At 40.5% G+C, this 14,628-nt stretch overlaps 1 protein-coding gene across 1 annotated transcript in view; it reads right to left on the bottom strand.

Annotated features, from left to right (window-relative positions):
* Positions 1–570: 570 nt before the first annotated feature.
* LOC139757341 (ionotropic receptor 21a-like) overlaps positions 571–14,628 on the bottom strand; it is a 73,759-nt gene continuing 59,701 nt past the window's right edge. The window contains exons 11-12 of the mRNA XM_071677765.1: positions 9,220–9,355; positions 571–1,168 (exon numbers count right to left, since the gene is read on the bottom strand). Of these exons, the coding sequence (XP_071533866.1) occupies positions 974–1,168; positions 9,220–9,355 (331 nt within the window). The 3' untranslated portion in view covers positions 571–973. The remainder of the gene's footprint in view (positions 1,169–9,219; positions 9,356–14,628) is intronic.

Consider the following 14,628-nt stretch of genomic DNA (forward strand, 5'->3'; position numbering starts at 1 on the left):
AACGTATGGTAGATGAAGTACATAATTGCTCCTGATTCCTCATAGGTCTTGGCTGGATTTTTAGTATTCTTCTTGTAACTTAACATTACTATGAAGACTCACTGGTACATAGTTTGTCTCATGGAATCCACAATAAGCTTATCTGGTAACTGGTCACTTGTATTTATCATAAAACAAAATCCTGATGTTGAGTGTATAATGTTGGCTCATACTAATCTAGTTATTAAGAAGGAATGTTCTAATTTGCATAAATGTGTGTTTTCAAACTAGTGTATTGTATACAAGATTATAAGATCCATTTCCGTTGTCACTTATTTTCATGCTGGTGTACGTAATTTTCATGTTGGTGTACGTAACTTCTTTGCTGGTGTGCATAACATCCCTCTTATATCTGTTTCACATGATATATCTTAGATATAAAAGCACAATGATATGATAATGAACATATGATTTGGTTTTGAAATGGAAACGAAATGAAGTTGCAACATACAAAAAACAATATATTAGAAACGGGGTCGTTCTTTTATGGAGAAAATCTATGACATCGTCGACTTTAATTCCACATTTATTAATTTTACATTTACAGAGCCATTTTCATATTTGCTATTTCGCAAAAGTTATACGAAAATCAGACTGGTGATTTGACAGTTTATAATTTTGTCTTTATTTTTCATAAAACTTTTATCCATCCCTAGTTATCATTTTCCATAGAGAACACAACTACATTGTTGAATGATAGAAAATATAAACATTAGGCTCAAACGAAAAGAAAAAACATGGAAAACGATATCATTCGAAAATGTTGAACAACGCTCACAATGTATGAGAGGACCACTTACTTTTCCATCATTTATTTTCATGAATTTGGTTTTGTTTAGTTTCTTATCACAGGTTTTATATATCTTGCTGCTTACAGATCCTGACGCGAAAAGTTTTGCTTCTGCTGAGAACTGACACCAAATGTTTGAAATCATCACAGGAATCTGTTCTTAAACGACCACATCATTCCTCCGGCTTGACGTGAAGCCTCGAAGTGCCTTACTGAAGGACAGGAGCGGGCGAGGTTCTCCCCAAACAGGGTGAGGAAGGCGAGGCCGGAGCCCAAAAGCAACAGATAGAAGGCTCCCTGCAGGTGCTCCAACCCCAGCACCACCTGACTGCTATCCTCCTACACATGAGAGACGAAGGATGATAAATATACGAGCATATGCATCATATATATATATATATATATATATATATATATATATATATATATATATATATATATATATATATATATATATATAGGATAGGATCACAATTTTGTGCGTGATCAAGATATTCCTATGAGTCCACGGGGAAAAAGAAAACACGAGAAGTTCCCATGTGCACTTTCGTGTAATAGTCACATAATCAGGGGAGACACAAGAGAAAAATATAAGTCAGTTGATATACATCGAAGAGACGAAGCTAGGACACCATTTGGTAAACATGTGATTGTCCAAAACATACAACGAGCGTTCAAAAACTTACTATCTTACAAATTTTATCAACACTAAAGTTATCTAATTTGTATAGACCATCACTAATATCAAGATTATAATTCTTTTTGTATTTAATAATAGAAGATTCAATGATATTTCTCTTGGTAATAGAATTGGAGTTAATAACTGAGATGGCATTATTCCAGTCAATACAATGATCATAGGTATAAACGTGACTAAACAAGGCATTTGATTCTTGTCCCGTTCTTATACTATATTCATGTTGCTTAAGTCTAACAGAAGATCCTTACCAGTCTGACCAACATAAAATTTATCATAATTTCCACAAGGCACTTTATAGATGCAACCAAGAGAATTTTCTGGTGAATTCCTGATTAAGATATTCTTTATATTATTATTGTTGCTAAAGGCAACATTTACATTAAAGGATTTAAGCAAAATGGGAAGGAAAGTGAAATTATTATCAAAAAGGAGAACTAAAAGATTCTTGGTGTCAATGGGAGGTTTGGGTTTAACTCTATAAAATGATTTCTTTGCTAACTTAAGGGATTTATCAATGAAAGATCTAGGGTACTTTAACTTAGATCCAATAGAATTTATCTTCTCAAACTCATCAAGAAACTCTGGACTGCAAATACCTAATGCCCTAAGGAACATAGATTGAAATGATGATAACTTAACTGAAAGAAATGGCCCAATCCACCCCCATACACATGTATATACATACACGTCCACACACGCAAATATACATACCTATACATCTCAATGTACACATATATATACACACACAGACACATACAATTCACACAATTCACAGTCTACCTTTATTCATTCCCATCGCCACCTCGCCACACCATCCCCCTTCCCCCTCATGTGTGCGATGTAGCGCTAGGAAAAGACAACAAAGGCCCCATTCGTTCACACTCAGTCTCTAGCTGTCATGCAAATGCCCGAAACAACAGCTCCCTTTCCACATCCAGGCCCCACACAACTTTCCATGGTTTACCCCAGACGCTTCACATGCCCTGATTCAATCCACTGACAGCACGTCAACCCCGGTATACCACATCGATCCAATTCACTCTATTCCTTGCCCGCCTTTCACCCTCCTGCATGTTCAGGCCCCGATCACTCAAAATCTTTTTCACTCCATCTTTCCACCTCCAATTTGGTCTCACACTTCTCGTTCCCTCCACCTCCGACACATATATCCTCTTGGTCAATCTTTCCTCACTCATTCTCTCCATTTTCCCAAACCACTTCAAAACACCCTCTTCTGCTCTCTCAACCACGCTCTTTTTATTTCCACACAATTCTCTTACCATTACATTACTTACTCGATCAAACTACCTCACACCACACATTATCCTCAAACATCTCATTTCCAGCACATCCATCCTCCTGCGCACAACTCTATCCATAGCCCACGCCTCGCAACCATACAACATTGTTGGAACCACTATTCCTTCAAACATACCCATTTTTGCTTTCCGAGATAATGTTCTCGACTTCCACACATTCTTCAAGGCTCCCAGGATTTTCGCCCCCTCCCCCACCCTATGATTCACTTCCGCTTCCATGGTTCCATCCGCTGCCAGATCCACTCCCAGATATCTAAAACACTTTACTTCCTCCAGTTTTTTCTCCATTCAAACTTACCTCCCAATTGACTTGACCCTCAACTCTACTGTACCTAATAACCTTGCTCTTATTCACATTTACTCTTAACTTTCTTCTTTCACACACTTTACCAAACTCAGTCACCAGCTTCTGCAGTTTCTCACATGAATCAGCCACCAGCGATGTATCATCAACGAACAACAACTGACTCACTTCCCAAGCTCTCTCATCCCCAACAGACTGCATACTTGCCTCTCTTTCGAAAACTCTTGCATTCACCTCCGTAACAACCCCATCCATAAACAAATTAAACAACCATGGAGACATCACACACCCCTGCCGCAAACCTACATTCACTGAGAACCAATCACTTTCCTCTCTTCCTACACGTACACATGCCTTACATCCTCGATAAAAACTTTTCACTGTGTCTAACAACTTACTTCCACACCATATATTCTTAGTACCTTCCACAGAGCATCTCTATCAACTCTATCATATGCCTTCTCCAGATCCATAAATATTACATACAAATCCATTTGCTTTTCTAAGTATTTCTCACATTAATTTTCCAACAGTATATATATATATATATATATATATATATATATATATATATATATATATATATATATATATATATATATACCGTTGCAAAATTAAAGACCGTCAGCTTCACATAAGCTAAATTGGACGTAAAACCTGCACCATGAGCCGCCGCCCCTCGCACATTCACAAGAAGTTGGAATCAGACAACAACAATAACAAAAGCATGGAACGAGAGTAATGAGGGAGACCATAGTGAATAAAACCAGAATCATGACTAGATATCGTAGGAGACTATAGATATTAGAAGCTAGTCACATTAGACAGAAAGTACCTGTCATGAATATGTAAACAAACATGACCACCGCCATACAGTTCTTTGATGGCCCGCTAACAGCCAGGATCGAACCTGGGACCTTTGTGTGGCAGGCGGGGGCGCTACTGCGAGCCTATGATCCTGGCTGTTGGAGGCCATGGTCTGTAAAAGTGACCGTTCATATGCACTTTGTTCGTATTCATATACCTCCTTGTTGTACAGTTGGCTCGGTAAATCGCTATCTGCTGGTTGTGTGAGCCTGATGGGAAATGACCGGTGTAGACACCTGTTGCTCACCAACGCGAGACGAAGGGTATTCAACTACATAGTATTCAAATAGTCATATCCCTATTAGTGACGATCATAGCCTAGCAGTAGCGCTCCCACTCGTCACGCAGGTGTCCCCGTTCGATCCTGGCTGTTGAAGGTTGATATGATTATATATGCTGAAAACCACGTGGAAAAATGAAACACGCTTAGTCCCGATTTAACTTTCGTTTAAATTACATTTTCAGAGGAGATAGGAAAATGAAACAGTCATCATAAGTCAATATAAAAGAGGCGAAGCTAAGATAGTGAGTACAAATGTTTTTGTCGTTTATGGTTTTCGCCTGTGTCACCGTGTCTATTACAAACATATTGCGTGGAAAAGATGGGAAACTGTTTTCAGAATTTCCTTACAATAGAGCCATCCAGTGTGTATAGACCTTCTCTAATATTCATATTATAATTCTTTTTGCTTTTCATAAGGGAAGCTTCAATAACATATCTCTTGATGAAGGAGTTACAAGCTAAAATTGAAGGTGCACGTATCTATTCAAAACAATGGTCATGATTTTTAACACAAATTAACAAAACATTGAAATATACTCCTGTACTTACACAATATATTGTTGCTTAAGTGCACCAGAAAGATCCTTATCAGTCAGCACAATCTCAAACATATCACAGTTTTTACAAGGTATTTTGTGAACACAGCTCGCAGTTCTCTGCCGTGTCTTAGATTGAAATTTTCTTAATAGTATTATTATTGCTGAGGGATACATTCACAAAGACTCTGAGTACGTAGGAAACTTAAGTAAAACTGGTATCAAAAAAGGTTTCGGGTTATCTCTATGAAATGATTTCTTTGTCAAATTAAGAAATCTATCAAAGAAATATCTAGGATATTTTAGCTTGGATCAACTGGCATATTTTTTATTAAATTCTTTATCCATAGATTTTGGGACTCCCATACATAATGCCCTATGGAAACTCGATTGGAATGATGACTGTTTAATTCATTTTGTGCCGAGTAAAAATTAAAATATGAACAAACTTGATGTGTTTTCTGTAAATGCTGAACCTAAACATTTTACTGACCCTAAGGATCAATCTGAAAATGGTAACGTACAATATTCTCTACTTCCACAATAAATTTCATTGAAGGTTCAAAATTGTTAAGCACGGGGAGAAGGGTTCTTGTAAATTTGTACTTGTTGGCCAGACACACAGAACATCTCTAAACGTTAGGGGGAAAAGTTATCCCAAGGAAAATATTGTTATAATCATCTCTCCAGTCAACATTCCTCAGGCATTACGTACAAGTAGTAAGAACATTTGTGACGAGGAGTTTAAGATAAATCCTATTTGATTCATGTTAAAGCATCCCAGACCATTCGTTAATAAATCTCTTATAGAACGTATCAGTATCTTCAACAGTGATGTTTGAAAGCTATGAAATGCAGAGGATGGCTAAAAAGTCGTTGGAATTATAACAGAAATAAAGAAAAATATATCAGCAGTTCTGGTAGAGGGGTGAAAGAAGTGATGTTATTGTTTGGATGTGAATATATACCCAATAAAAGAATGTATAACACAGGCAGGCGAACAAAATGCATTTCAGTGTTCTTGGATCTCAAGAAAGGACATTTGATAGCAGGTGAACAGGTAGAAAAATATCAATACCAATATGTGGAAAGGATCAATACAGATGATACAAAGGGTTTCAAACTGCTACACACCGCTTGGTCCTTTCGAGGTTGTTTGTGATAGTGGAAGACATTAAAAACGCACAGATTAGTGTGGCAAAAGTTGGAAGGCATACAGATAACTCAAAGAGCAACCTACAAACTGTGACTAAGAAGGTACAAATAAGGTAAGTCGGTGACTTGAAGCGAAATATCTGTCAAGTTTACCTTCAACTACTCTAACTGGCAAATAATCTTTTATATTAACAATCATGTTAAAGAAAATGTGCTTCACCTCATTCGAGGTAAAAGGTTTGCCAACATGTTTCTGTCTTACTAAGCGGGAAATCTGACGAATCAAGCAGCTTGATAGAAGGAAACTAGCAAAGTCTTTGATAATTGTGAATACTTGTAGTAGGTCATCTCTTAACTTTCTCTTTTCTAAACTACATAGATTCAAGTCGTTAAACGGTTCTCGTTGGATTTGCATCTCTCCCTAGGGTTCATCTTAACGGCTTGACGCTGTCTGTACTCCCTCTATTCTGTCTATGTCTTCTTCAAGGTTGGGTGACCAAAGCTAAGCACAATATTCAAGATGAAGACGAACCAATATAATATAAAGAGTAAGGATGATTTCCCTGGACTTAAATTCGAAAGCTCTTCCTATGAAACCAAGAATTTTGTTGGCTCTTTTCACTGCTTCACTGCACTGCTTACTTGGTTTTAGATCACCAGAGATAATTATGCACAAGTCTTTTTCCTAATTTAGCTTTTGCAGTTCAGCAGAATTCATATTGTAGTTTGCTTTTCGATTTTGCTACACATGTGTAAAATTTATGGATATTAGAATCAAAATGCCACCTCTGAGGCCAGTCCATCAGTTTGTCTATGTCAATTTGAAGTTGTAGATGTTCATGTTCATGTGTGATTTCCCAGCTTTTATGATTAGTGATTTTTTTTTATATATTACATTTCAGTCAACGATATTATAAATATGTGCGAGAAAGAGACTTGGTCCCAAAACTAATCTTTGTGGCATACATCTTGTTACTTAATACAAACAGCAACAGACTACTGGGTCGTAACGAGATGTGTTTGTGATGGTGGAGGAGAACAGAAACTTATGGATTATTGTGTTAGTAGTAAAAACACGTACAGAAAGAAACGATATAAAGACATACCTTTAATCACAACTCTTTGTTTATGGTCAGTCAACCAATATCCTATGTACAGAAGTACAACCCCATCAATGACATGTGACTTAATTCTAGCAAGTAACTTTTGATGCCGAACCTTAAAAAAAAGAAATTATGAAAAATCTCGATATATAACATCAACTGATTTATTTTCTCATACACGTTGATTTTACCATAATGGAAATCAAGGAGATTTGTTGTATATATTTCGTCAAAAATCAAGCTGAAAATTCTTTGCTAAATGGCGATCCTTTGAATGGTTTACAATTCTATCTCGAATCAGGTTATGTACTATTTCTTTTTTCTTCATTAAAGACGTTAACGTAACCAGACGATGATTTCCGAGGAGCGGCTTATTGTATCTTTTCAATATCGCTGTTACTTAAGCAAACTTACGTTAGTTCCGGAACTCTTCTCGAAGAAAACCACTCACTGAAAAGAGCAACCAGGAGTTTAACTGCCTCATTTTTTCGCTTCTTTAATTGTCCTCGGATATGCTTATTAGGGTCTGCCGTTTTGCTTATCTTCCTTACGTTTATTGCTGATGGTATGTTGTCAGCTTTTGTGTTAATTTCATTTGGAACCTTCCGTCCCATATCAGTGAAATTGCCATCTGGACATGAGCTGTGTCTTCAGTAGTAAATACAGATGCAAAAAGAAAAAAAAGTAATCTAATGTTTTTGTCATAACTTCTTTGTTTTGAATCATGTCACCGTTTTGTTAATTGATGGACCCATTGACTGGGTAATGGCTCTCTGGCTTTCAACAAAATACGTACGTTTCATATTGATGTTTCGTAAAAACGTCTTATTTTCTCTACGCAAGTTTACAGAGCTTTATCAAGACGGGCACTAGGCTCCGAGTTCCTTGTCAGCTGTTTTCTTGATGATAGATATTTTTCTCACCATCTTGGCTTACATATACGCACTGGCTTATATCTTTAGGTCTGTTTTCAAAACGAATTCAAGGTGGCGGACGGTGAAATAAAAACGTTCTTGTCTCACAAAGTAGCTCAGAAGAAACTCAGAGAATCCAACAATCAACATAATAAAGTAAGACACGTAAACTGAGTAGAGAAAGTAAGAGCGTTGTACGACTAAGTAAACGTCCATGATAGAGTTTGTGCCAGATGTCTCCCGCTGTATCGCCTGAAGAACTTTACAAAAGTTTGGCAAACGTCCTGTAATGCCTCACTTGCTCCCTGTACTGTAACCTTTGTAACAAAGTTGGAACTTTGATCTGAATTTATTAATACATGGTCAGAGTGCTGCTGCTGCTGCTGCCTTTGCGATTTTGGATGTTTCTCTGTTTTCAAGGAAGAAAAGTTTGCATTCAGCATGATGGGCACCTTCATAGATCTTTAATGCTATTTAGATTATATGTTTCTTCCATCCATGACTGATTCTATAGTCATCCAGGTAATTCTAATCAGTATCATTAATTGTTAATGACGGATCTGATGGATGTAAGTTCTGTGTTCTTGGGTCAGATATTTCACTTTTTGAGTTAGTTTATCCAATTCTTCTGCTGTATCCACACGTACTGAGAATGATGACGTATTCAGGCAAATGTTCTGAACTGAACATTTGGTACAACATACACGAGAGGACTGGGAGACCCACATCACCAGGTCATGTTTACCTGGGGTATGACGCTGGGTCCAGCCTGGGGTCATGTTTACCTGGGGTATGACGCTGGGTCCAGCCTGGGGTCATATTTACCTGGGGTATGACCTTGGGGTCAGCCTAGGGTCATGTTTACCTGGGGTATGACCTTCGGGTCAGCCTAGGGTCATGTTTACTTGGGGTATGACCTTCGGGTCAGCCTAGGGTCATGTTTACCTGGGGTATGACGCTGGGTCCAGCCTGGGGTCATGTTTGCCTGGGGTATGACGCTGGGTCCAGCCTGGGGTCATGTTTACCTGGGGTATGACCCTCGGGTCAGTTTAGGGTCATGTTTACCTTGGGTATGACCTTCGGGTCAGCCTAGGGTCATGTTTACCTGGGGTATGACACTGGATCCAGCCTGGGGTCATGTGCACCTGAAGTATGACCCTTGGGTCAGCCTAGGGTCATGTTTACCTGGAGTATGATCTTCGGACGAGCCTCGGGTTCCAGTGATGCCTTCCTCTTCTCCCTCACCTGCCCGGCTATCACCTCGTCGATCCAGTAACTTATGATGCCTGCGTTCTGCAACCGACCCATGAACTGACCAAAGCGTGCGTAAAACGGCGCACCCATTCTGGAAGATCAGATCATAAGTCATATTTCCACGTCTTAGCCCGCATGTATGAATATGGTGAGATGGTTGCCCACTTTCATGGAGCACACACAGTGCCGCCCCCCCCCCTCCCACGATATCAAGGATTCGAACCTCTACCACTTGTATGGTAGATGGGTACGCTAACCACTTCATAGCCTAGTTATTGGCGTACCTAACTAACACACAATTAGTAGAGGTTCGAATCCTTGCTGTCGGAGGGAGTTATGCATGTTATGAAGGCACACGTATAGTAATGTTTAGATCACAACGAAATGGACATACGTACTGTACTCTGATCTAAGACGGGAAGATGATTCATTCACGTAATATCTATAATGACAGAAACAGTCTCGTGTGATATTCTCTCATTACTATACTTTCGTCTGCTGTTCGCTCGAATGTATCTATTCATACATTGTCGGCAAAAACTATAGACCTGAGGTTTGGAACTAATTACGTTGTGTGTAAAGAACTACATCTGATTTTATCATGACACATGAATGACATTGTCAAGTCATTGGTAAATATGATGTGTATAAATGAAGACAGACATGTGCTAGTGCTGACGGTTGACCCATCCCTGACGGCTGACCCATCCCTAACGGTTGACCCATCCCTGACGGCTGACCCATCCCTGACGGCGGACGCATCCCTGACGGTTGACCCATCCCTGACGGTTGACCCATCCCTGACGGCTGACCCATCCCTGACGGCTGACCCATCCCTGACGGCTGACCCATCCCTGACGGCTGACCCATCCCTATGATTAGCAAAAAGTTATGTTGACGCAGTCCTGTTTTCTGGGCCAGCCAACAGTCGCCATTATTAATAAAAAGAGGAAAACATCCACATTTTCTGGACAGTATTAAACATTATTCTGACCGGTAATTTTTTCTTTTCCATGGTGACCCCGTCAGGTGGCCTGTGGTGTAGGCCTCAATACCGTAAGGCAGCAGCTCTGATTTGCATCGTTTGTAGTATAGTAAGACGCTCCTGTCTGTCTGTCAGTCCGTCCCCAGCTGGTAGAATGGACAGGGATGTTGCCAGACTCACAGCTAACTCCCCACATAAAGGTGCCCATAATTTATCAATTTCCTCGGCAGTGTAGAAACTGGTGGCTGCTGGGGCGAAGTATTTCCAGGACAATATTGTGTTGTTGAGCTGGAATGTTGTACCAGAAGTATGGAGGGTGTAAAGAGGGAAAATGGAGGGCGATTGGTTGGAAACACTGAACATTGACAACCACCGTTTAGTAAGTTGTGGCTATGGAGGGAAGGAGTAGCGGTGGTGAGGGAGGGTGTGGTTGCCAGGGAGGAAGTTGTGGTGGTGATGAGGGAGAGTATGGTGGCCAGGGAGGGAGGGAATGGTGGTGATGAAGATGAGAGCGGTGGTCAGGGAAGAAGGACCTGGTGATTCATGAGACAGACAGATGATGAGACCAGTTGGTCCATAAAGAGATTACCTGTGGGAAATATATAAGACTAAGAGCCATATGCCTAGTTCTTCGCCAGTGTCATCGTCTTCGCTACGGTCGGAAGGTACAATGCGTTTCGTCTTCGTCGTATCTCTAGTTGCTTCTCTGTAGATAGTCGAACAACAACACAACAGCCGATGACTGTCGAGGGTTAAGAAAAGACTGGAACTCTGGCAGACAACACTTGTTCAAGAAGCTTAGATTACACGTTCAGATGCTGGGTGACAACTGGCCACGCAGTCCACACCAGCACAACCCTCACTTGGTCTGCTCTGTCATCCGGCGGCGGCCAATCCCAAGCCGTGATTCAGTAGCGTGACCGATGACGTCGGTTGCACGTCATCGTGAGCCACTGAATCACCGCATCACTTGGCGTCGTTCCTACCTCACTCATACAACATTTTCTGGCCCCAAAACTCTTAAACTAGTGCTACCAACCTATGCGAGTTTTGTTCGTAGCGATCAGTTGGTATGCCGCGGCGGTAAACAGAAACAATACGTATCATTATGACAAGCAAGGAGCGCACAATTTGCTAAACATCACCAGTGAACTAGAGACCATGATAAGTGAACAGCTCTCGTAATTGCCGAGAACACTACGGGACCAGGACTGTCAACGCCATGAATCCAGACCAGCATCCTCGCACAGGTCATCAGTTGAAGACGTGTTTTGATCATGTTATAAGAACGTAAGTTATACGTCATGATCTTATATTCTTAAATAAGCTTTTTTAAGGTTAGTTACTATAAATTCCTTTCCAACACATACAGGAGACACAAACCATTAATTGCCTACTTCGCAAGAGTTGATTGTGTCACTGGCGAGGCCAAGATCAAGAATGTTTTTACCTCTAGTTGGTTTTGTAGTCAATTGTTCTAGAAAAGCGTCTTCAATCAGTTCCGTTAGTCTCGTTCCCTCTCGGTCACCTGTTAACGTGTTCCAGTTTATGTTTGGACTGTTGAAGTCTCCTACTGTTATAACATCTTTACTGTTTATTATAGTTTTCATTTCATTCTTTAATATCTTATCGTCGTATTTTGCTTAGGAGGTCTGTAAATAACACCGAAACGTAGTTTACCTTTGAACTTGTCGGTAATGTAATATAAAGAGTCGTAAGTGTGTGTGTGTGTGTGTGTGTGTGTGTGTGTGTGTGTGTGTCTACTTTGCTTATCTTGATAGCACTTAGATTGTTATCAACGTAGATCATAACTCCGCCACCTACCCTGTACAAGCGATCTTTCGTTGATAGTTTGTATCCGGGTATTGCTAACTCGGCCATTAAGTGTTTATTCTCAGAGTTCACCCACGTTTCTGAGATTGCAATAATGTTTGGTTTTTCAGTAACTGCATAGGATATAAGTTCATCATAGGATATAAGTTCATCATAGGATATAAGTTCATCATAGGATATAAGTTCATCATAGGATATAAGTTCATCATAGGATATAAGTTCATCATAGGATGTAAGTTCATCATAGGATATAAGTTCATCATAGGATATAAGTTCATCATAGGATATAAGTTCATCGCGTTTCGTAATAATGCTCCGGGCGTTTGTGCATATTAAACTTATATTCCTTAGAGTTGACTTTTGGACTGATTCTTTTTTGTGTGTGCTGTCGGTATGTGTGTGTGTGTTTGTATTATCACTGTTAATGTCTGCGTCGTGTGCAGCAGCGGGAGAGAGACGGTTCTCCATCTGTTTTGGGTTCGCTGCCTTACTCTGACCCTCCCCGCACTGGACCCTACCAGAATCGTTCTTAAAAATTACCTGAGAGTTGACCTGTAGCTGTGCTAACCCGCTACTTGTATACTGCCAGAGCTGTCCCCAACTGACCCTACTTGATCTTTCCTTGCTAATTCCTCTGCCTGTGAGGTTACCGCTACTAGCCGAGGATCCCTACCGCCAAGGTCCCATCCATCCTCTACCTTGTTCCCCAGATCTCGTACACACTCAGATCCCCCCCCCCCCCACATACACACCCCGCCCCAACCTGCCCCCACAGCTACTCCCTCACCCTCCCCCCTTCTCCTATTTCCTTTGTTATCTCTATAGTGATTTAGTCTCCTAAGTAGTCTATTTGTATCGAAAAAAGCCTAATGTTCTCATCCAGTACTCCGCCATGGCGGGCTTTCCCTATTCCATTTAAGTGAAGACAATCCCTAGTGTACAGAGATCTATCATGACGAAAATGGTTCCACAGGTCTATACTAAACACACTATCCTCCTCCCTACAGAGAGCTTCCATTCTTCTGTTTATCCCCAACATTCTACTGAGGGTACTGGAATCAACATCATACTTTGGCAGCAATACCGATATTTTAAGCCTCCTAAAGTTGCTAATAAGTTCCCTATACCTTACTAGTATTTCTTCCGATCTTCCCATTAACTGCCTCGTTCGTCCCCAACTGAACGAGAAAATCACATCCTCGGGATTGTTTGAGACAATGTCGTCAAACTTATCTAGGACGTGTTCCATCTTAGCACCAGCATAACACTAGTCCTTCCTATTTCTACCCTTAACGCAGAACTCCTGGTCCTGATGTCTGACTATAGATTGGCCGACCCGGGATGATGCTACGACCATCCTTCATCATCCAGTACACTAAACCTATTGTGAGTGGAGAGTTCGTTCGGTTGTTGGGTAATGCGACGACAAGTTTTCCTCGCAGGTTGGAAGGTGGAAGTATCTTCCAGCTTCATCTCTACGGTTGCTATCCTATTATCTAAACTATCTACCCTAGATGATATACCTGTGTCTGTTTCCTGGATCGCAACCGCTTTCGCCGCTATGAACCTAGCTTCCTCTTCCCACCACGTCATCCTAACCTCTAGTTTCTCCAAAGCCTTGCTGTTTTTACTAACGCCTACCGAAAGCCTATCAAATACGTCACAGAACAAACAGGTAGTGTACTCACCTTCATCTCTGAGGAGAAAGTCCCTGGTGAACTCCCAGTGGCAATTAGTGTAGGCAACTCGAGAAGCTAGATTCATCATCAAGGATTTTACTATGATTCAATGGTTCACTAAGCGGCACACAAGAAGACCTGTTTGAAATCGAGTCGGCGAGCGCGTCACTAGATCCCGTCTATCCTCGACGAAGGTTTGCGGGCAATTGACAAGGGTTGGCAAAAACTATATTCATTGTCTTATTCATCAGTTAAGTATTCAGTGATATTCATCGACACGTAATCTTCTGTGTTCGAACAGTCATGTTCAAAAATGAGAAACATTATCATGTGATCTATGAAATCGATCTAATAAGAAAATACCAGACCCAGGATCACAAAATACATGTTTCTGTGGCGTTTACTTAGGTCTCTGATATCAATGTAATATTACGGTAATATTAGGTTTTCTCGAGAAATGATATCAGTCCATTGCTTTTAAGATTAAAGTTTCCGGCATTTGTATAAAATACATTAGTATTTCGCTCGGTCCTGCGAGGTGGGTCAGACGTGAGCCTGTGAGGTCATATCTCCTGGTCACTATGGGTCATATGTAACCCAGCCAGTGTGGGCACAGCCGTCCTCACTGATAGTAATCAAGATATTCCAATAGTTTTTTTTTCCCGTTTCACACATGTTCATCTGAAAACCTACCCAACCAAGTAGTACCAACCCCGTGTAAGAGAAGACCATCTCGAGGAAACCAGCTTTTATCTCACTGATCCCACAGATGTATGTGACGAACACCACCTGCAGTATTGATGCCATATACACAAATGCCCAACATTCTATCTCTATATTTAGTTCCTACACTTTACCTAGGAAGCA

This window comes from Panulirus ornatus, chromosome 25, assembly GCF_036320965.1.
Source record: "Panulirus ornatus isolate Po-2019 chromosome 25, ASM3632096v1, whole genome shotgun sequence".
NCBI classification, from domain to species: domain Eukaryota; kingdom Metazoa; phylum Arthropoda; class Malacostraca; order Decapoda; family Palinuridae; genus Panulirus; species Panulirus ornatus.